Source organism: Mus caroli, unplaced genomic scaffold, assembly GCF_978045245.1.
Source record: "Mus caroli unplaced genomic scaffold, Mus_caroli_1 scaffold_5, whole genome shotgun sequence".
NCBI lineage: Eukaryota > Metazoa > Chordata > Mammalia > Rodentia > Muridae > Mus > Mus caroli.
Genome location: NW_028227260.1, coordinates 142,322,949 through 142,344,897, shown reverse-complemented (window position 1 = coordinate 142,344,897; position 21,949 = coordinate 142,322,949). Strand labels below are relative to the sequence as shown.

The 21,949-nt window shown below is 39.9% G+C and overlaps 1 protein-coding gene across 6 annotated transcripts in view; it reads right to left on the bottom strand.

The window, feature by feature from the left end:
- Nucleotides 1–4,242: 4,242 nt before the first annotated feature.
- Ndp (norrin cystine knot growth factor NDP) overlaps nucleotides 4,243–21,949 on the bottom strand; it is a 136,549-nt gene continuing 118,842 nt past the window's right edge. For all 6 annotated transcript variants that reach the window (XM_085838251.1, XM_085838250.1, XM_085838252.1 and 3 more), the window contains 2 exons: nucleotides 13,158–13,532; nucleotides 4,243–5,409 (listed from right to left, as the gene is read on the bottom strand). In XM_085838251.1, coding sequence (XP_085694377.1) covers nucleotides 5,182–5,409; nucleotides 13,158–13,325 — 396 coding nt within the window. In that variant the 5' untranslated portion in view covers nucleotides 13,326–13,532 and the 3' untranslated portion in view covers nucleotides 4,243–5,181. The remainder of the gene's footprint in view (nucleotides 5,410–13,157; nucleotides 13,533–21,949) is intronic.

The window sequence follows — 21,949 nt, the reverse complement described above, 5'->3', positions numbered from 1 at the left end:
CACCCACATCCTGTGGGTCACAACCCCCTGTAACTTCAACTCCAGAGTATCTAATGCCTTTTTCTCACCTCTTTGAATGACTGTTCCCCCATGCACAGACAAATATAATTGTTCCTTTTAACAATTTTAACAAGACTGTGACTTTCTCCCTTCAATCTCTCTGGTATTTAGTATTCTTGCTGAAATAGTTGGGTATAGCACATACTTTTAAATCTTGCATTTGAAGGATATCAGAAGACTGATTGTAGGCTTGTTTGTTTTGAGACAAAGCCTTGCTAAGTAGCCAAGGCAAGCTTTCAACTTGTTCTGTGGTCAATTTGCCTCCAACTCAAAATCTTTCTACCTCAACATTCCAAGTCCTAGGATTATGGGCATGTGGCACAACACCCAGCTCAAAATATTGACTTGAATCCTTAAATATCACCCAATGAGACTAGATGGGTTCCATCTAGTTGTAGGTAAAAATAGTTACTGATGGAGTTTGTACTGTTGCTGTTTATTAGGGATAAACACTTCTGAACAGAGAAGGACACATGGTTACAAAGGGAAACATGTGGTCAGGTCTGGAGCCAGCATTATTCATAAGAGTTGTCCTTCATTGGGCCAAGGAAGCCAGACCTCTGTCTGGCACTAGATAAACTTCTTTTCTTTCAAGAGCATACCCTTGAGCAAGGTGTAAAAAGAAGCTGAGGAGGCCTCTGGGAAGTTGACAAGTGAGGTAACAAACCCTTCCTTAAAGGTGAACCTGGTCAGTGCACTTCCATGTTTGCTATAGTTGTTCAAGTTCAAGTGTTCTGTTTGACATGTAGAACACTGGAATTGATCTTTGAGGATACAGAGTGATCTTAGCAAGACATTTCAATTGTATTTTCCCTGGGATCAAACAAAATACCTGTGGTACTCTAGAGTAGATTGAAATATTTTATTCACTCGCTGTAACTTATAGGAAGACAGGGGACAGGAAGACAGCATAGACATTTTGACATGAGATGTTATATTCTTATGGAATGCTGTCTTTTACTAATTGTGGCTGGGTACTTGCTTGTGTATGGACACAGCTTTTTACTAAGCAAAAAGCTCTTCCTCTGATGTTTCCACACAGTTTCTTTTGAAACTCTTCCAAATCCCAAGGTTGTTCTATCTCCTAAAAGGAGCAAGTGAATATGTCTACCAGGATGTCTTTTCCTTTAGAGCCACAAAGGAAACACCACCAGCAGGTTATGCTTTCTTCTCTGACTTAATTTTTATTCTTCAGCCATCTTCATATCTCCTGGTGCCAACACACTTGGTCTTATATAGTAGGAAGCTCATGTGTTCAAGGGTCATGTTTCAGTAGGGCCTGAGGAAGTAACCAAAGGTAATTCCATATTTTAATTCCTCCTAAGTCACAATGAAGAAATATACTTACTCTAAGAGCCATATGGCCCAAATACACACACAGCCTGCTCTATCTAACAACAAATAGTGTAGTGGGTAGGTTAGTAAGCAATTGAATTTAAGAGAAATTAAAATGCCAATTCAACAGAACAAAGAAAAGTTGGCTTGTCTTCATGGTAAATTTATGGAGAAAGTTCAATAGCTTACTATACATAGATGACATAAGAAATAGGTCTGGGAAGCCAGGATGTGAAGAAAATCATATAAGTTCATAACGATCTTTCTCTTTCACTGCAGTAGTAGTTTATTGTGATTAACTGCTCATAAACGATGAGAGTTGGATCAATTTACAATCTTTTGCTCCAGTACTATGCTTTAACATATAAATTTCTAAGATGTAAGCTGCAAAAATTTTAACGCATTTTCATTTCCTCTTCTCGTGCATAGTAAATGGAGAAGGCAAGCAAGCATTCCTTAGGCATTCCAGGAATAATGCTCATAAGTGATCAATGTTTTCATTTGGTTCTTTCTCCATCCTTAGGGGTAAACACTAAAATAAAACTAAATATGTTTAAAATTTTTAGTACAAATTCCATATTTGGAATCTTAATATCAAATATAAAACTTAATATCCAATAACATGTCAATTCTCTGAGTTCCCAGGGCCATTTTAATGTCTGTAGGGGAAAATAAAATTATTTTGTTCTTTCTCAGCTTTGGTATGTTGCCATTAAACTTCACTCAGTATCCCCATACTCTTTTCTAGCTTACCCATTTTACTAAGCATGAAAGATACTAAAAATAAAGAGGAAAAGAGGTGCTCTTGTCTGGGGTAGGGAAGGAAAGCATTCATGATTGTAGTGAACAGGGAGTTTGGTCTCCAGTTCCAAATCCAAGTTTCTGGACTTCTGGATGAATCTATTTGTCCATATAACTAGAGAGGATGCTGGATTCTTACTAAAGGCCTTTAAATGCCCCCATTATTTTCTGGTTATTATGCAAGAAGATTTAATAGTAGCCCATGTAATCAGATTTAAACTGGCATTTCCCATGGCTTCTGGCTGAATTAGAAGATATGAGTCACATGACACCCTCCTGCTATTGTCTAGACACCTAAAAAGCAAATAAAGACTGCATTTTATTTGTATATATTATGGCCATTCAGAGTCAAATGCCATTTCAAAGCCAAGAAGTGACTTTAAAAAAAATGGATATTTTCTTTATTTACATTTCAAATGTTATCCCCTTTCCTGGTTTCCCCTCTGGAAACCCCTATCCCATCCCCACTTCTCCTGCTTCTATGAGGGTGCTCCCCCAGCCAACCACCCACTTCTGCCTCCCCTCTGTGGCATTCCCCTACACTGGGGCATCAAGCCTTCACAGGACCAAGGTCCTCTCCTCCTATTGATGCCTGACAAGGCCATAATCTACTACATGGATCCCTCCATGTGTACTCTTTCATTGGTGGTTTAGTCCCTGAGAGCTCTGGAGTATCTGGTTGGTTGGTATTGTTTTTCTTCCTATGGAGTTGCAAACCCCAAGAAGAAACATTTTAAAGCCAAAATACCATTTCTACTTTAAAAAATATTAAGTTTTTTATTTGTCTGTCTGTCTGTGTGTGTATAGATAAATGCCCACAGAAGCCAGATTTCTTTGAAGCTTAAGTTACAGGCATTTGTAAGCTACCTGATGTGGTTGCTGGGGTCCAAACCCCTGTCCTCTGAAACAGCAATAATTGCCTAGTCATCTCTTCAGTTGTTTCTATTTTTGATTAGCAACATGAAAGAAATCCTTAACTCTGGCTAGAAATAAATCCTTTCATTATCTGGTAGGAATTATAACCATTTAGCTGGGTGTGGCAGTACTCTCTGGAGGCTGAGACAAGAGGGTTCAGAATTCAAGGCCAGCCTGAAAAACATAGCAAGACCCTAATCAAAAGAGAGGGTACTATAACTACATAATTTTAAGTGTTAAATTTAGGTCTTTCTATGACAGTTTTTCTGTTAATATAATGGTCCAAACTACTATTTTAAATTTGCTTTCAGGATGAGGACATCTTCCAGTTCAGTGAACTGGCTCCATCACCATCAGGATGACAATTAAAATCAAACTCAGGGTATATTTTTTTTCTGTTTCAAAGTCATGAATACAAATTAAACCTTGCTAGCTTTCATACAATCATGTGAAAGTGGTACCAAAGAGTGAAGAGTGTAGAAAACCATCATTTATGCAGCAAAAATAATTCACAGATTAGTTGTGTTAACAGTGGGGAGGGCTGTCATTTCTGGTTGATCAGGACAGTGTGATATCAAGGTTGCCCTGGAAACTGAATTTTCATGGTAGGATTCACATTGAGGTGCCTGTAGTGGACATAATGCTATCCCAATGTCATGATTCCTGAAGTGCTGAGGAGGATCATAGTAGTACCATTAGCTTTAGAGCACAGACCTTCAAATGGTACAGAAACTGCTGTTTGTGAACTCTGTCCTGCTGGATCTGTTACCCTAACTTGTGGATACTTTATCTTTTCTGAGAAAAGTAAAGAGATTAAAAGGATGAAATATCTCTACTTCACACCATGGTACCTAAGAAAGCCTTATCATATCAGCTTTTGTGCTAAAATTTGAGACCTACAGCCAAGCCCACCTACCACAGTATATTACTTTTTTTTGGTTCCCATCATGCGTTCTGGAACTCATTTCTCTTTTATTGTCCATACATGTACCATATCCGTGTAGATGTTCAAACGGTAGCTACATGGATCTTATATCCGCATCATAGAAGGATATTAAAGAAGAGAGGAGGAGGAGCAGAAAGGAGGAGGAAGAGGGGGAAATAATAACACAGACAAAAATTTGAAGGTACTCTATTTTTATTTGAAAACATGGGGAGACTTCAAAATTTGAGCTTCAAGGACCAAAAATATATCGGAACAAAAATTTCAGACAATAAGTCGGGCCACCACTATGGCAACAAGCTTCACATAGACAGGTGGATATAGCTAAGATATGGCTGAAGCTATTGCACACCCACAAGTAGATTCCTACATGCTTGACGAATGCTCAATTATGAGTATGGCGTGTTCTCCACACCAAGTATAATGTATGCCTTCTCCAGAGTCAGTGCAGGATCCATCTGAGTGTGTATGTGTGAAAGCCTGCTTCCTCACAAAAGGCTTCAGATGATAAATTCCTCTGCCACATTTATATCCCCTCAGTCACTTCTGAATAATTACTATAGTGGTCAGGAGTCCCGCTGTCACATAAAAGAACCCGTGTGTTAGTTATTTTAGTAGCAGTTAGCTGGCTGTGAGTAAGCCTCACTAAACATATCCATGGACTGGGTGTCCAGATCTTGAAACCAGGAACCTTTAGAGGCAAATCTTAGACCAAAATGACCAGGGGAAACAATAAGTAAATATCTCCTAAGGAGAGTTAGGTAAAATTTTCCCTAATATGCACCAAATAGGAACAGCCTGACATGCTATTGCACAGGGCCCCACATTTTCCCACTAATGCAGAGCTGTCAGGCACCCAAACCACAATTAGAGGCAACAGGGGAAATGCCTGAATCTGAAAAGTAACCAAAAGAAATTCTTCCAGGGAAAGGAGATGGGAATGAAAAGCAAGTTCCCAGAGTCACTCTCTGTCAAAAGCACATTGAGTCTTTAGGACAAGAATATGCAAAATCCTATGGGACTTGCTCCATCTTTATCTGCCTTAACTCTTTTCTTGCCAGTCCTTCTCTAGCAGGTTGAACTGCTCCTGTGGTTGTGCCAGCCAGAAAGCCAATCATCAGCAAGCCTCAGGAGCTGCATTCCTCACAGTGACAGGAGAGGATGTACCGGTAAGTGGCAGTAAGTCGCATGCCCCCTGAGCAGCGCAGACGCAGAGCCTTCAGCTTGGAAGTCTGGGGTCGGCAGCAGTGACAGGAGGAACGGAAAGGTTGCTTGAGGACAGTGCTGAAGGACACCAAGGGCTCAGATCGTGATGCCTGGCTGCAGTGCCCCTCACATCTGGCCAGGAGCACCATCTGGAGAAATAAGGGAGGTGGTTACTGTGTACAGTTATTAAAAATTCAGGCTACCACAGCATCCTTTGAAAGACCCCAACACTCCTTACTGATTCCTGATGGGTTGGATTAGTGGCTCCAGTCGCTGGTCACACTTAAGAATCTATTGGTAAACCTAAAATAAGCATTTAAGGTGGTGTAGCTTAGTGGTAGAGCACTTGGTATGAAGGCACAAGGCTCTGGGTTCAATCCCTAGTACCCAGGGATTGGTGAGAAGCCAGTCAACACTATCCTGTCTGATACCAATTTGAATTAAACTCCTTTAGGAGGACCCAAGATTTTCAAGATGTTAAGTAATGCTCAGCCCTCACTGCACTTCACAGTCACCTGTAATCTTAGCTTTTATTGGGTAGAGGCAGAAGGATCAGGAGTTCAAGGTCATCTTCAAGTACATAGTGTGTTCAAAACTAGTCTGGGTTACTACATAACCTCAAAAAGAAAGAAAGAAGGAAAGAAAGAAAGAAAGAAAGAAAGAAGGAAGAAAGAAAGAAAGAAAGAAAGAAAGAAAGAAAGAAAGAAAGAAAGAAAGAAAAGAAGGAAGGAAAGATGGAAGGAAGGAAGGAAGGAAGGAAGGAAGGAAGGAAGGAAGGAAGGAAGGAAGGAAGGAAGGAAGGAAGGGAAAAGAAACCACCATGACCATTAAAAACCCCACCATAGTTCCTTCTTATGTATGGCCTCTACCACTGCCCAAATGTATTGCAGTTATACCAACAACAACAAGCTGAAAATCACTTTAGGTTGAAATCTACAATTAAACAGAGTGAAGAGTGTCAGGGCAGGGTTGTTCCAATTGGAATTAGCTAAACAGAAGGAATGTGGTCTCTGTAGAAGGCACAAACTAAGTGTTGTTTTGCTGCAACTTTGGAGAAGAAAGTAAAATAGAGAAATGGGGTATATTTGTGAGCCACATGCCTGGCTTGTGTTATACCTGTCATTTGTACAATTTATGTACATCTATCTTCAAAGTGATTTAGAGAAAATTCTCCCTGATCCTCTCCATTCCCAAACATTTCAGCTGCTACATCAGAGCCTATGTGTTCTTTTAGCAAGAAGCCTCTAATTAAAGGGATGGCTGAACCAGTGGTTAAGACCACTTGTTGGGTTTCTTCCCAGCATCTTAATCGCAAGATTCCCAGTAGCCTGTAACTCCAGTTCCAGTGGTTCTAACACACCCTCTTGGTCTTCTCAGACACCTGCACCTATGTGATGCACATATAGATAAGCAAGCACACAGATGCACACAAAATAAAAATAAATAAATGTGAAAAATGGAAGACTCCAATTAAAAGGTATCAAAATTATCCTCCAAATATGTACACATGATACACTTTGCATACAGCTTAAGAAGCTGGGAAAAGGCTCCTTTAAATTTTCTAGGAGTAGAGATAAGGAACTCAGGGGAAATTTTCAAAATACCCTTTCCAAACAAAGGAAGCTTGGAGGTTTTACACTGAAAAGCACTTTACGTATGGGGACTACACCTGAGCACACAGAGAATAAGGAAGAGAATCCCAAGCATGCCATATTTGAGATCATAGGTAAAGAAGGAAAGATACTGAATACATCTCTTGGCATGCCTAAGTCAAAACCATCAAATTGTTTAAGGAGATAAAATGACAAGAATTTGCAAGAATTCATCTGGCCATGGTTAGTTTGAATTACAATACTGGGCAGGTGGAATTGTTTGCTCTGGTTTTCCAAAAAAGTTTGAGCTAAACCAAAAGAAAAGATGTTTTGAGTGTATGTTAACACAGGAGTTTGCCCATAAAAGATAAAGGGCAGCTCATAGCATCCAAACATCTTAGAATCCTAGGAGTGGAAAGCATGAGTGAGATGTAAGGAGGTAGCTTGATTCCTGATGTTATAGAAATTTTTAATATTTTGGCAATTGCCAGTTAATACTATAGATTCACTAGAGATGATCTCTGGCATCATCCTATGAGGCAAAATTAAACATCCATTGATAAAAGGATAATGGCTAGCACAGTTTTCCAAAATTTTGAAAAGATAATTCCTGATAGTTGCAGATTACTGACATCATTAACTGAAAAAAAAATACTTGGGGAAAATTCAACAATCAATTCACAACCATGAAGGAAATGTGAGATACTAGCAGAAAAAAAAAAAAAAACCAAAAAACTAGAAGGACTAAGGGAGAAATAAGTTAGACTGTTCTAACATTACTTTCTCTGCAAGGTCACAAAGGCAGAGAGAAACTGGATGCTGTAAGGTATTCTGATTCTGTTAAAGCTTTTGATGCTATCCTGTCTGTTCTTTAAATTGATAAGAAAGATAATAATAATCCTGAACAGGTTTGATTGGATTATGCCATAGATCAGTAACACAAAGGCCTGTCTCTGGTATCTAGCCCCATTTCTACCCCATTTCACTGACAAAAGAGTTCATGATCTTCCCCAGTTCCTTCTTCCCATATCTGCCAGTACATGGAAGGGCTGCTTCCCACATTGGCACAGTGCAAAATTTACTGCTCCCTAAGCCAGATTATCTACTGGAGATTGAAGCAATTATACAGCTACTTTCCAAACTGAAGTCTTTAGAGAGCCCCATGGATAAGGAAAACTTTAAGAAGAGCCAAAGATAGTGTAGAATATCATACCCCACTAAGACATACAGTGAGACATAGCCATAATGGATCAGGATATTAGCTTTCCATAAATGGTCAAGTCTTCAATATAGGATAACTTGAAGACAAGCTAGCTTAACTGGGATTTCACTAGACATTTTCAGGATTTGAAGCCCCATGGCCAGTCCACATGGAAGGACAAGATCTCTAAGACTAAAGGACTTGGATCTACCTCAGTGGGCCTGGCCCCTGTTTCTCAAATAACTGTTTTCTGCACAAGAAGAATGGATCAGTATTAGCCAGTCTGCATATCCCATGGCTGCCTCAGGTGTCACATTCTTCCGGTCTTATAACTATTGTCATCCACCCTGTACTTATGTCAATCTTAACTATTCAGTATATAGTACATCAAGAACAAATTCATCTAGACCACTTCCGCCACACCTCTCCCTCACTAACAGCATTAAGACATGACTGTTCAGCTTATCTCTAGGAAACCAGGTCAATATTTAAAGAATCTGTGCCAAGACGAGGCTAACAACAAAATGACAACCAGGGAACAAAGTGGCATAGGGTGGTGAGACTTGAAGATTTGGGTAGCAACTCTACTCCCTCCAATGCCTGTCTGTTACTATTACTTATGCCATAAACGAAACATGTGAAGAGGCATTTGCATACAGAACATTTTCTTTTCCTATATCATGTTAGCCTAGAAGCATTATGAAGGGTAAACTTTTCGTTGTCTGTCTTCCTCCCACTTTATTTTTGTCTCTAGCAACTTCTATGAGGCCTGTACATAATAAGCATTCAGTATAAATTTGTTTTTATTTTTAAAAAAATCAAGTCACATCTCTCAAATTATCAATTCTGCTATAAATCCTGTATCCCTAATGCTCATCATTTTTCTTATGAGCATTTGGGACAGCAACAGTAGATAGTGTGGGCATCCTAAGAGCTCCTTCCCAATTTCTCTGAGAATTTTCATAACCTTTATCACCTCAACCAATCTTCTTCTTTTCTCACCAGCTGCTGTTTCATCTCATTCATAACAGTATGCCTCACTCCAACCTCTTGCTGCTCCTTAGAACCTGGCTCACCCCCTTGTCTGTGACCACCACCACCTCTTATTTTCATGGACTTGGGCTTCGAACACCCATAAAGCCAGTTTGCCAAGCCAGGTTCTTGAAAACCCATGTCTAGTGGAGGTCAGAACTCACTCCTGCACATCCTCTACTCACCTAGTGACAAAAGGCAGCCTGTAGAGTCTGTTCTTGTTTGATCCTCCCTCTTATCACCCTGCACAGTGGCTTACAGTTGCTTTTCTCTTCTGCTCACCCCCACCCCTCCCACATCCAACAGAGCCATATGGGGCTCACTTTTCTAATCCTTTAAGGCTGTGGGGATCCCAACACTTATTGAAGTCTTAATAGTGACTGAAATAGAAAAGTGGATTGAAACACCTGTCTAGCTTTCAACTTCATCATCAGGGTTACAATAGCATTTATTACATGTCTAGTATATGGCAGAAACTGTTCTAGTTGCTTTACAGATATCACCATACATGCCATACATGGCCATACATGCCCATGACCTTGGGCAAACAGCTTCTTTTTCAGGGGAGGAAACTGAAACACCAAACGACGACTTGGTTTTCCAGAAATCACCCATTTGGAAAGCTGTGAAGGGAGAATTGGAGACATGATCTCAGCTACCTCCAACCCTGGAATGCCTTAGTTCCTTTAACTTTTCCCAGACAGACAATTTCCTCTAACTGCAGATATTCAGAAGATTTGCTTCATAGTTTTTACTCAGAATTGTATGAAAATGTAGTTTATTGGGAAGAGAGGGAATGAGCTTCCCAATCCTAGCCTCCCTTGGACTTAACATCATAAGATATCAATCACTAACAAAGGCCCCAAATATAATCTAAACAGTGGTTATCCTGTCTTTCTTGATGGGTCAGTCTTACCTGACTATTAGTTCCTTACTGAATTGCTAGGAGAAGGGTGACAGAACCTAAAACTGGCCAAATGCAAGTTCAGGGCCATAAAATACAGAAAGTCCCACTAAAAGTGCCCAGAAAATCTTTATCCATTATTTCTATTTTTTCTAGAAAACATTTATAGAATATCAATGACTACTATAGATAGCTAGGTCTAGATTCTATATAATAGTTTCTGTATTCTTTATACATTCTTTAAATATGAGGAATCAGGCAGTGGAAAAACAAAGCCTCCAAACATAACATTGCCCTTCTCAGAGCATCAGGAACCCCAGTCTGTCTTTTCTTGTGGATTGTGAGTTTCCGTCGTTGTAGCATGAGGATGACAACACCTACATGGCCAATGTGTCGGTAATGATTACAATATATGGTGTAAAGTGACTGACACTGATTAGGTGTTGGGTCTAGTGTGCTTCATTCCCTGGGCCATGTGTGCCTTTCATGTAGTCAGGAGGCCAGACCCACTTGACAAATCTATGTCAAGAACATTAACTGATAGGGCAAGAGATGGTCATATGTCCAGAAAAAAATGTTCTTGCTTATGATATTGAGGAAAAAATATTGGTAAAGCTATAAATTTTGCCCTGACCTCTTCCTTCTGGACATAGGCTAAACATTTCTCTCCCAATCTCTGAAGGAAAACAGGTTCATCAGAGAGACTACCATTCTGAGTCTGGAAAAGTTAAGAACTATAGAATATTTCCAAATGGAAATAATTTTCTTCCTGAATATATACAGAAAATTTAATCCAGAAAGTGTCTGGTAGCTGAAGCTGTGCCAGACACATTTTTTTTTTTTTGTGGCCAAGGAAGGAAGGTTAATAATTACAAGCTGCATTTACATAAAACCATTGCTACATTTGGGGTCATTTTGGATGTTTGAAAACAAATTGTTCCCATGAAATTAGAAACATTTCTTCTATCATCACAATCTTTTCCCTGTTATTTACTGTAGTGCTCTGGAAGAAGCAAAGGTGAATAACAATTGACTAAAATTCATTTCTAAAAGTCATGCTCAAATCTCATGACTTTTAGTTAAGGACATTTCTTTGTTGACCCTTTCCCTCTGAGGTTAGCATGCTAAGATGGTCTTCCATCATTTTGTCCTGTCTTCCCAGATTTTTTTTTAAATTTATTTGGTTCTGGGTTTGGAACCTAGAACCTCACACATACTAGGCAAGTGCTCTCCACTTTCAATTTTTTATTTATTCTACTATTTTCTATAACCCTGCCTTTCATAACAATGGTGCTTTCTTTAAATTTGAATTACTCCATCTTTGTCTGTCTGTCTGTCTATGTCTGTTTCTGTGTCTGTGTCCATGTCTCTGTCCATGTCTGTGTCTGTGTCTGTTTGTCTGTCCCTTTCTCTAAAGAAACATGATTATGAAGCACAGTTCAACAAAGGAAGAAATCATACATGAATTAAATACTAGATATCAGTGCTGTGGCATCTGCTTCTGAAGCAACATCTAAACAATCGTGGTTATAAAGATGCTTCTCTTATCTTCATTGTTGTTGTTGTTGCAGTTGTTATTGGTACTTTCTGTGCTTCTGTGATGCTAAAATGAACCTAAGCAAGACTGTCCCACTCCTACCCCTTGGTGGCAACTCCAGCTCAATTTCTCCATTTTCAAGAAGGAATTTCACCAGAATTTATCCTTGTCTAACGATTTCTCTTTGGTTTTGTCCCTCAACTATAAGCAAGATCCAGGACATTTTCTTGAAAAAAAAAAAAAAAACTCCATTTCTTTTCCCACAGTCCTAGGTCTTATTAGAACAATGGTGAAATTGATTTAACTGAATTTTTGAAGTGTTCAAACTAAAGATCTTCCTTGGGCTACAACCACAGATGTTATGGAAAATGTAAAAGCAGGCATGCTTTGAAATGGAGAGTGGAGAGATTGGTTCCTATGACCTTAATTCTAGTGGTTGATAGAATTTTGTAAAATTCTTAACTATATTGCTAATTTTAAAAAGGTTTGACATATGAGAATGTTTAAATGTTTTTTGTTGTTTTAGTCTCAGGACCAAAGTGGAAATTGTTTGAGGTTGAACTAAACAAAGTCTTATTTACTGTGTGGACAAATTTAAGACATGTGACTGGGGCAATGATGGTCATGAGAACTCTCATTTGGGACCCATTCCATCTTCCATTGTGCCTCCCTTCTGGGTGGTCTATGTGGCAGCCACTCTTGGTGGTCCGTTAGTATGTTATTACTTTGCACACCTCTTCACAACACCAAGTCACAGATGACCTGTGCAAGAAACACTCCACCCACTGCCAGTAAGTAGGAACTGCTAAACAAGATAAAATGAGAAGAGATCAAATTGCCATCTTTAGTTGTGGAGTCATTTTTAACATCATTGTGACACAGGGAGGAAGGTTTAGACCACCCAGATGGCTCTATGGTAGTTCAGAAAACTGTGTGAACAGCCTCCAAGAATATGCTCCATTGTCCAATCATACTCCACAGATTCCCCATTCTTTTTGTTGTTGATGGAAGTAGAAGGAATTATGACAATTTAAAGGCTCTGTGTCTTCTTCTTTTTGCGTATGTGGTATGTGCATGTTCCTGCACATGTGCACATGGTGCACAGATTGTGGAGGTCAGAGGTTGGTCAAAGATTTGGTTCTCCATTGCTCCCTTACTTTTTAAGACATTCTCTTACTGAACTTGGAGCTCACTATTTGGGCTAGACTGACTAGTGAGCATGTTCCCATGGGTTCTCTTGTCTCTGCTTTCTTGGTCTTGGGATTAGAGATGTGTACCACCATGCCAGGGATCTAAACTGAGGTTTTCAATTTCTCAACTTTTCCTATTCCCAGCCTCTATTTTTCTTTATTAAAAAGGAACATTATCACTCATGAATTTCCCAACCAGGGGCACAAGACACACCCACAACAGAATAAGCTCACACATGTTCCATTACAGACACAGAAGTGGAAAGCATAGTGAGAAAATTGTAAAGAAATATTCTCTTGTAAGTTCTGCAGGTCAGTCATAGAGCTCCAGTTTGGGCTCTGGTCGTAGCTCTCCATCCCCTGACAAGGAACTATGACTGCTCTTGTATTAATGAGGGAGAAGGGTATCCTCCAAAGACTTTGGAGTGACCTTGATCTTACCTTTGAGCTACATTTGTACAGTGGGTGACTGATAGAATCGACATAATGGTGTCTCATGCAGCGTTGAGAGTCCATCAGAAATGAACTTTCTGTTTTGCTGTCTGTATCTCCCATTATGGCCAGCAGGGAGAGCATAGAAATGGATGCAGCTAGTACATGATTTCTCATTGTTGTAAGGGGAAACTCCTCCAGAAGAACAGCAGAGGGAGACAGAGGACAATAGATTTGGAAATGCTGCCACCTCCTAGGATCCAGTCCCTTTCAAAGCCAGAGCAGGATAGGGCTGCCGCTTTCTGGTTGTCATTGTCCTTTGTACGCAGGAATTTCTCTTGTTCCTTTCACTTGCAACCGATCACAGCAGTATGAGCTGCACAGCTGGAATGAAATCAGAAATGATTTTACCCAGAAATATATACCCAGAAATATGGATGCAATACAAGAGATATGAAGTCAAACATTTCCATGCCATTTGGGGTGACGAATATTGGTTTCTGGAGCCTTACTGGCTTATGCTTTCATCCATTTCATGTCCCCTGACCTTTGTGTTTATGCTACATATTTATGACCATTTAGAAATGGACATGATGGTTGAGTGGAAACATATGTTCACTTTAATTGCTTGAGTCCCTGTGCCTAGGAGCAAGAATAGTTTGAGCCCATGGACAAGATTAAATATGTGGTTCTGGCCAGAGGATAACTAAATTGGGTGGTCTCATCTTTGTCCTTGGTTTGTGGGGCAGGAGGGTTTATTCAGATTCTCTCAAAGCTTTGGTATCAGCATCAGCTTCCAGAGCAAGAGAGGAGGCAGGTCAGTGCTAATGAACACAGTCCATGGCCTAAGGGAGCACATTTTCCATTCTATACCCACCCACCTCATTTTCCACTTCTGTGCTCTAGGACTCATCCTGTTTTTGTTTTAAGCCCTTGCCACCCAACATCAGTGACTAATTGCATCTTAAACTCGAATTATGATCACTGGCCTCCAGCGTTGCTAAGGCAGTGCATGAGTTTTTCCCAAGAGTCACACATTTCTACAAAATCTTTGTAGCTGAAGCCCACAGTGTAATTTGAAAATGTGTTCATTGGAGAAGAGACATTATTAAAGTGATGTTGTGTTGGACTCATTTTTCTAAAATTTGCTTTGTCCTTTAAACTTACCTCCTGGTCAAAGGACCTGAGTTTAGGAATCTACTAAAATTACCTCACTGATGCTTTTCATTATACCAGAAAACACATAATATTAAAAAATATTTTCAAACATTTGGGGAAATTGAGAGAACCTAATGGTACATACCAAACCAACAGAATAGAGTAATTAAAGAAAACATTTCAAAGAAATTCAGATCAAAGTTTGATTATTTTGTTTATAGTACAAGTATTTCTTTAACTTCCTACTCATGAGCAGTCTGAATAAACAGGGTGTAAAGTATTGCTGTGATCAAGATAAGAAGTTCAAGGTTGTATAAGCCAATTCATTTTGCTGTAATAGTATCTGGCTTCAGACTAACTTAGTTGCAATAAGCCAGCTTGCAAATGTAGGGTGGGTCATTCTGAGTGGGAAAGGGTGTGGCAATAGAATCAGCTCAGAGTGGGGCATCTCTGACAATATCAAAGGCTGAGAGTCTGTGTCTCTGGGAAGCCCTATAAATTGCAGGAAGGGCAGGGACCAATAATGAGAGGACCCACATGGACTAAGTCACAACCATTAATCAGTTGTGGCATCTTGCATGGATCACTTAAATTCTTCCAGTCCATTTCCTTACCTATAGGATAAAAGAATTGACAGCAATAGCATCTGCTGTCCCCCCATGTTTCAAAATGGCAGCATTGAATAGCAATGGATTTGGCTACTACCATCTCCATCTCGATATCCAGCGGGTAATTTATAAGACTAGAAGAGTCCTTTCTCAGGTAGCCTTGCACCACTTTCCTTTATGTACATGCTCATATTGACCTCTCCTTAAAATGGATCAAGCATGTACCCAAGTATCCCAATGAGGAAAGGCTGCAAAAGAACCTTTTTTCTTACTGAAGGTTGATTTTTTTCATAAAATGTATTCTTACACAGAATACATTTCTCCCTTCCCCAATTCCTCCAAGATCCTACCCACCTCCTCACCCACCCAAAACACCTTTTCTTGCTCTTTCTCATTAGAAAACAAACGAGTATCTAAAAAATAATAATGATAAAATAAAAACAAACAAACCAGAATAAGATAAAACAAACAAATGGGGGGGGGGAAGAGCCACAGAAAAAGCACAAGAAACACATATAGATGGAGAAACAAACATTTGCAAAACTACAAACTTGGAAACAAACCATAATGGCTAAAAACCATGCTCAAATAAATCTTTGTGAGACAAAACAAACTCCAAAAATACCGTTCAATTCATTTTCAGTTGGCCATCTATTAGTGGTAATGGGCCCTGTGTTAAGTGTGGTGTGTATACCCAGTGAGACTGTTGGAGAAAACTAATTTTTCATTTGAGAGAGGTTATCAATTAGAAAGTTTCTGAGCTGAAGAAGTGAGCTTTTGTTTACTTCATATCTTACCATGGAACACCAGGAGACCTTCTGTGCTGGGGTTATAGACATGAGCTTTGATATAGGTGTTGGGGGTCTAAACTTACAGGGGTCCTCATGTTTGAGCAGCAGCTATGTTACTGACTGAACCTTATATCCTGAGTCCTGTGAACTGCTTTGTAGTTTTGACATGAAACATTGTACTCAAAACTAGTTATAAGACAAAAGGGGGCTGGAGAGGTGGTTCAGTGGTTATCAACACTGCCCTTCCAGAGGACCCAGGTTCCATTCCTAGCACCCACATGGAGGCTCAGTTACCTTCTGTAACTCCAGTTTCAGTAGATCTGATACCCTCTTCTGGCCTCCTTGGGCACCAAGCACACAGTGGTGCCCAGACATACAAGTAGACCAAATATACATAAAAGAAAAAATAGAAAAAATTTCTAGTGACAGAAAAATGACAAAGAACATACTGCTTTATTACTACTATTAAGATGTTTGCTTCCATTACACTCATATGAGTCATGACATTTTTCTTCATTTTTTCCTATTAACACTGAAATAACAATGTAAGCAATGATAAGACTCAAAATTCATCAAACCTTCAAAACACAAAGGTGAGCTCTTTACAATGCAACACTAGGATTTGTTTTAGTAGTAGTTATTGTTGTTTAGATTTATTTATTTTTATGCAAAGTGTATGCTTGGTGCTAGAGAAGATCAGTCATCAAATGGCTTAGAAATGAAGTTGTTTATGATTATGAAGCACGGTGTAGGTTCTGCTAATGGAATGAATCTAGGTCCTCTGCAAGGCCAATGAGTGCTCTCAATCACTGAGCCATCTCTCCAGCCAAACAATGGTTTGTTTATTTATTTGCTTGTTTGTTTTTGAGACAGACTCTCACTAAGTAGACAACTTGAAATTCCAAGGCATGCTGGAATTACAGGCCTGCTGCACCACAACAGTTAGCAATAGCTGAGATTCGTGTTGCATTTTGGTTTTGCTTTAACTATACAAATTGAATAAACCAGCACTGCTGTGCTGAAGATGAGTTTGTAAAAACAAAGATTAAGAAAGGAAGACCACTGAGTCAAACTGTAGTGCATATAAACCAGTATCTGCACTGTGAGCAGGGATGTACAAGGGGGAATTAAGGAATTAAAAAAATTCACATCACCACAGGATTCCTTGCTTTCTGCCAGGCTAGCATATATCAGCTTTATGGGAGCTTCTAGCATTTTCTTAAAACTAAATTAATTCATTTGTTCTATTTTTAAGCCATGTGTAGCAAACTCAAATGCGGATGATTAAGATTTAGGTCCTCAGCCAGGCAGCCCATGATGAGTTGAACAAGAGAATTCAGTAGTCCTGTGTACCCTTTGTGCTTTGTGCTTTGGTATGGTCTCTGAGACCTGAATTTGGCTACAGAACAGAGCCCACGTTCTCATGGCTCCAGTGCAGAGCTCTTTGCTGCAGGAGAAGCACGTAGGCCAGCATGCTCCAGTTTGGAGTTACCCTCCAAACGCTACCAGTGGAAAAGAACAACTGGTGCCCAGATTTCCCCACCTGTCATCCTCATTGAAATAATAATGAAGCCTCCTGGGTGATAGATGGTGCTGTGCCCATGGATCAACTCACTCTAGGACTGACCTTCTGCCTGGCAGAGAGAAAAGCTCTAGCTTTGCACAAGTGATTCCATCAACAGGCTAAGACAAGTGTCATGTGCCAAGGTCGACTTGGTTTTGCCCTACTTGTGAGGCAAAGGAGGGCAGTATTTCTATATCTATCCTCTCCTGGGCTGTTTTCAGTCCTGAAATAGGCAAGTGTTCTTTCCCTGTTTCTTTCAGCAAACATTTATTCAACACATATATTTATGTATTGAGCATTTACCATGTACTCAGTTAAAACATAAGGATTGGGGCAACAAAGGGCTGGTAGCTGGCATGCCAAGGTTCAGAGTTAAATGCCCAGCAACAAAAACAAATTAAAAAGTTAAAGGTCAGAGGAAAAAGTAGGTCCTATCTTAGATAGCTCCTTTTGGTCACATTTATAAGTAACAAGTCTGGGCCTGTTGTTTTTCATTTTAATTTTGTGGTCCCATTGATACTCCTCATTTATCAACTAAATTATACCCAGTATGCACAGCATCATCTCAGAGATGATGTAGTGAAGGAGGTAAAATATAATGACTTTGGAATGGAATCTGTATAAGACAGAAATATTTATTATTTATTGTAACTTTGTTTTGTTCTCTGGGACTATGTAGCACTGGCTCTCCTGGAACTCTCTCTGTAGACAGGCTGGCCTAGAGCTCACAGAGACCCAACTGCTTCAGGCTATCCTGGAACTCTTTATACACCAGACTGGACTTGAACTCACAGAGATTCATTTGACTCTGCCTCCTGGGTGCTTGAATTAAAGATGTGCACCACTACTCAATAATACATGAGGACCCCTGTATTATTGCAGCACATGGAAACAAATAAATTATATAAAAGGGGGAAGAAAATTAAAACTATAAGGCTAGAAGAAAGCTTGCTACTAGATATTGCTTCATGCAAGGATTGGAAAAATAAGAAATTCTGGGTTTTATTCAGAGAGTACAAAGTGCTAAGTAGCCCCTTCCCAGAAACCCAAAGAATTCCAATGGGATCTAGTCAATGAGATGCCTTGGAGAATAAGTCAGACGCTTCTTCCCAAGACACTTAATTTATAAACTGTAAACAGCATGTTGGATTGTATAAAGTACCCCTGCACTCACTGAATGGTTTAAGATTATTTCTATCTAGCAGCACAGGAGTAGCAGCCAAGAAGCCAAGCCTGGGCTGACTGACCCTGAAGCAGTAGTACTTGGTGGAAAAGATGTAAGCCCACTTGGATCTCCCAGGATACAGTCATAAGGTCAGTAGAGAAAAATAGGACTCTTGCTTCTTTCATCTCAGAGTGTCTGTTGTATAGTTAGAGGCAATGGCCACCTCCACAGTGCTACCTTAGGTGGATGAGGAAAAAACTTTGCCTTTAAATAAGGGTCCCCTGCTCTGTGATAGGACATTGCATTCTTCCCCCTGTATGGCATCTGTGGCAGAGCTTCACAGCAGCAGGTAAGTATGTAAGGGGAGGAAGATATGGAAGGAGGAAAGGAAAGCAAAAGAGGAGGAGGAAGACTAGAACCAGGGAAAGAAGCAATATATCACAGTCCCAGTAGATAAGGGCACTCAAACAAATGCCTGACAATAGAAATAACGTGGTGTGGAGAAGCAATGAGCCAACTGTGAAGTGGGCTATACCCGTGTGTGTGTGTGTGTGTGTGTGTGTGTGTGTGTGTGTGTGTGTGTGTGTGTGTGTGTATGTGTGTGTCTGTGTCTGTGTGTGTGTGTGTGTGTGTGTGTGTGTCTTTGATTTCAACAGTTTCAAAACCTCATGAGAAAGTGCAGTGGGAGGACTTGACCTTGAGCTTGATTGTACTAAAACTCTCGACCTTGAGCCATCTGTGAGGAAAGAAAGCTCTCATTGTTATCCAGTCTCCCACTTACCTGCACCATCATGTCTCCTTCCCCAGACCTTTGCTAGCCTGTGTTATTAAAGTTCTATATCTCTGAATTATACATTCACTTATCAAAAAACAATAACTATTTCATTGCATTCTGAAACCTACAAACATTCTGCTGTTGCTTGATTCAGTAGAAGTGAGGCTGACCTGATAATCTTCAAGCTGCATCATCCCTTCTCTTGATTGGCTCTGAGAGCTTTTATCAAGTCATTTGTTTTCCCTGGGACTTAGTATTCTTATCTATAAGTTAATTGGTTGTAATACTTCATAGCTTTGTCCATGTATAATCGTGTCTGACTCTTCCCAAGCTTCTCAGACTATATAGCACTGCTCTGGGACTACATACTCCCCCAAGAAATCTTACAGAAAGACTTCCTTTCTTCTTCAATGAGTTAATGATCACTCAAGATTCCAAGAACATTCTAATGAAGTGCCTGAGCAAACAGGACGCCAAACTACTAGAATGCTCTCTTCCATGAGGCCATTTGGGTGGCCTGAAATAAAAATAGCTTCCAATATCCAATTGATTTGGTGCTTGTGATTTACTAAATGTAGTTCATAAATTATTAATATCTTTCTTTCTTTGTTTTTGCTTTGCTTCTTTTTAGTCATGGTATTGCTATGTAGTCCCAGATAGCCTGAAATTCACTATGTAGAATAAGCTGACATTGAATTCTTGAATGAGCCTCTTCTTGAGTGAGTTTGTGCTATTTTGTTCCAATCTCATCCAATGCATCAATAGAAGAAGAGAACAATCAGAGGAACTTCTTCCATTTGAGAATGGTGATGATATAGGCTAAATTCTACCTGTCAGTTCCTTTCTTAGGAATGTTCCACAGTCCCATATCGAGCTGCATTCAGTTACCAAGAGCCTAATGGGCCATGTGCAGAGCTCTGGCACAGAAGAGAGGATAGAAGGTTGTATCTGCAAAGTCTTGAAGATATGAATTAATGCGGTCTCGGGAGATGAAAAAATAAGTCCTTCTGTTTGATAAGGTCTCTGTAGAACCTCTGTCCCAAGAGTTCTTGGGCTGAACTTGTCTAAAAGAAATTGACTGTGGCAATGGGATCCTCTACTAGACATCTGTGATCTTCTATAGTTCCCTCTGGAATGCTACTAATTCTGAGTTCTAAACAGTTGATGTAAATAATTGACTTCTAGAATATAAATTCCCCACAAATTAGAAATATCTAGATTTGATTAACAGTATTGGGAAGTACCTTTGTGTTAAATCTTTTTTTCCTCTGGGGTGTTCAGATTATTCTGCAAATCTAGCCACAAAACCATGAAGTATGACTGATGTGGTAATGAACTGTCAGAAAATGCTCAATGATAGCCTTTCTAAAGTGACAGAAATTACCAGTAGCTTTTAACTCTGAGTTCTGTTCTATCTTTTCATCCACAGGGAATACAAAATAAGCAGAGTGGTGATATTCTAGGTATGTAGCTCAATTGGTAGTGTATATAAAACCCTGGGCACATTATAAACTGATGCATGTCCCAGATCCCAGCACTCGAGAAGCAGGGGCAGGAGGATAAAAAGTTCAAAATCATCCTCAGCTACATAGTGAGTTCAAGACCAGCCTGGGCTACATGAGCTCTTGTCTAAAAAAGAAACAACACAAACTAACTAACTAAATGAAACAACAATAAGAACACACACATATATTTCTGATGCTATGTTGTGATTGCAGACAGGAGCCTAGCATGGCTGTGCTTTGAGAGGCTCTACCAGCAGTTGACTGAGACAGATGCAGATACTCATAGCCAACCATTGGACTGAGACCAGGGATCCCCATGGAAGAGTTAGAGGAAAGTTTGAAAAAGCTGAAGGGGATTAAAATTCCATAAGAAGACCAACAGAGTCAACTAACCTGAACCCCTAGGAGCTCCCAGAGATTAAGCCACCAACCAAAAAGCATACACAAGCTGATCTGAGGCCACCTGTAGCAGAGGACTGATTTCCTTGTCTGGACCCAGTAGGAGAAGATGTGCTGTAGAGACTTGATATACCAGAGAGGAGGGATGCCCCTGGGGAGGACACCTCCTTAGAGGCAAAAGGGAGGGGATATAGGGAAGAACTCTGTGAGAGGGGACAACATTTGGGATGTAAATAAATAAAATAATTATTTAACAACACACACACAATCAGAGTAGATTCCTCAGCAGTAACAGAAGAAAAGAAGAAGTGATTCTGGATGCCTCAAATGTACCACAACTTTTTTTTTTTCTAAATAGCACAATTTTAAGAAGGTAGGGTTCCCTATGTATTATTCACTCCATCCTAAGGAAGTGTGATCTGAGCCAAATACTAGTGAGTAGTTAGGTACAATACTACTCACTGTGTTGGGATCAAGAGTTTTGAGAAACCCAACCAAGAGGACACAGTCTTGCTAGAGATGCACCCATCCTATAGAAAGAAAGGATGTTCTGGGGACCCACATGCTGACATAATGCAATTCTTGCTCTGTCCCTGACTGCTGGCCATAGCATGGTCTTACAAGAAGAGAGATGACCAGTCCTAACTCAATCCCAGTTCCCTTTTGCCCTGAAGCCAAATTAGTATGTTGGCTTTTCTTCAAAGTGTCTAGCAAAGTGTTTCTAAAGCTGCATTGCAATCTCCTTACCAGGAAACCACATTCTGGAATGGAGGGGAGTGATCTCACATAACAGCTGTAGGGTCTTCACTAAGGAATAGGCTCTAAACAATAAGCAC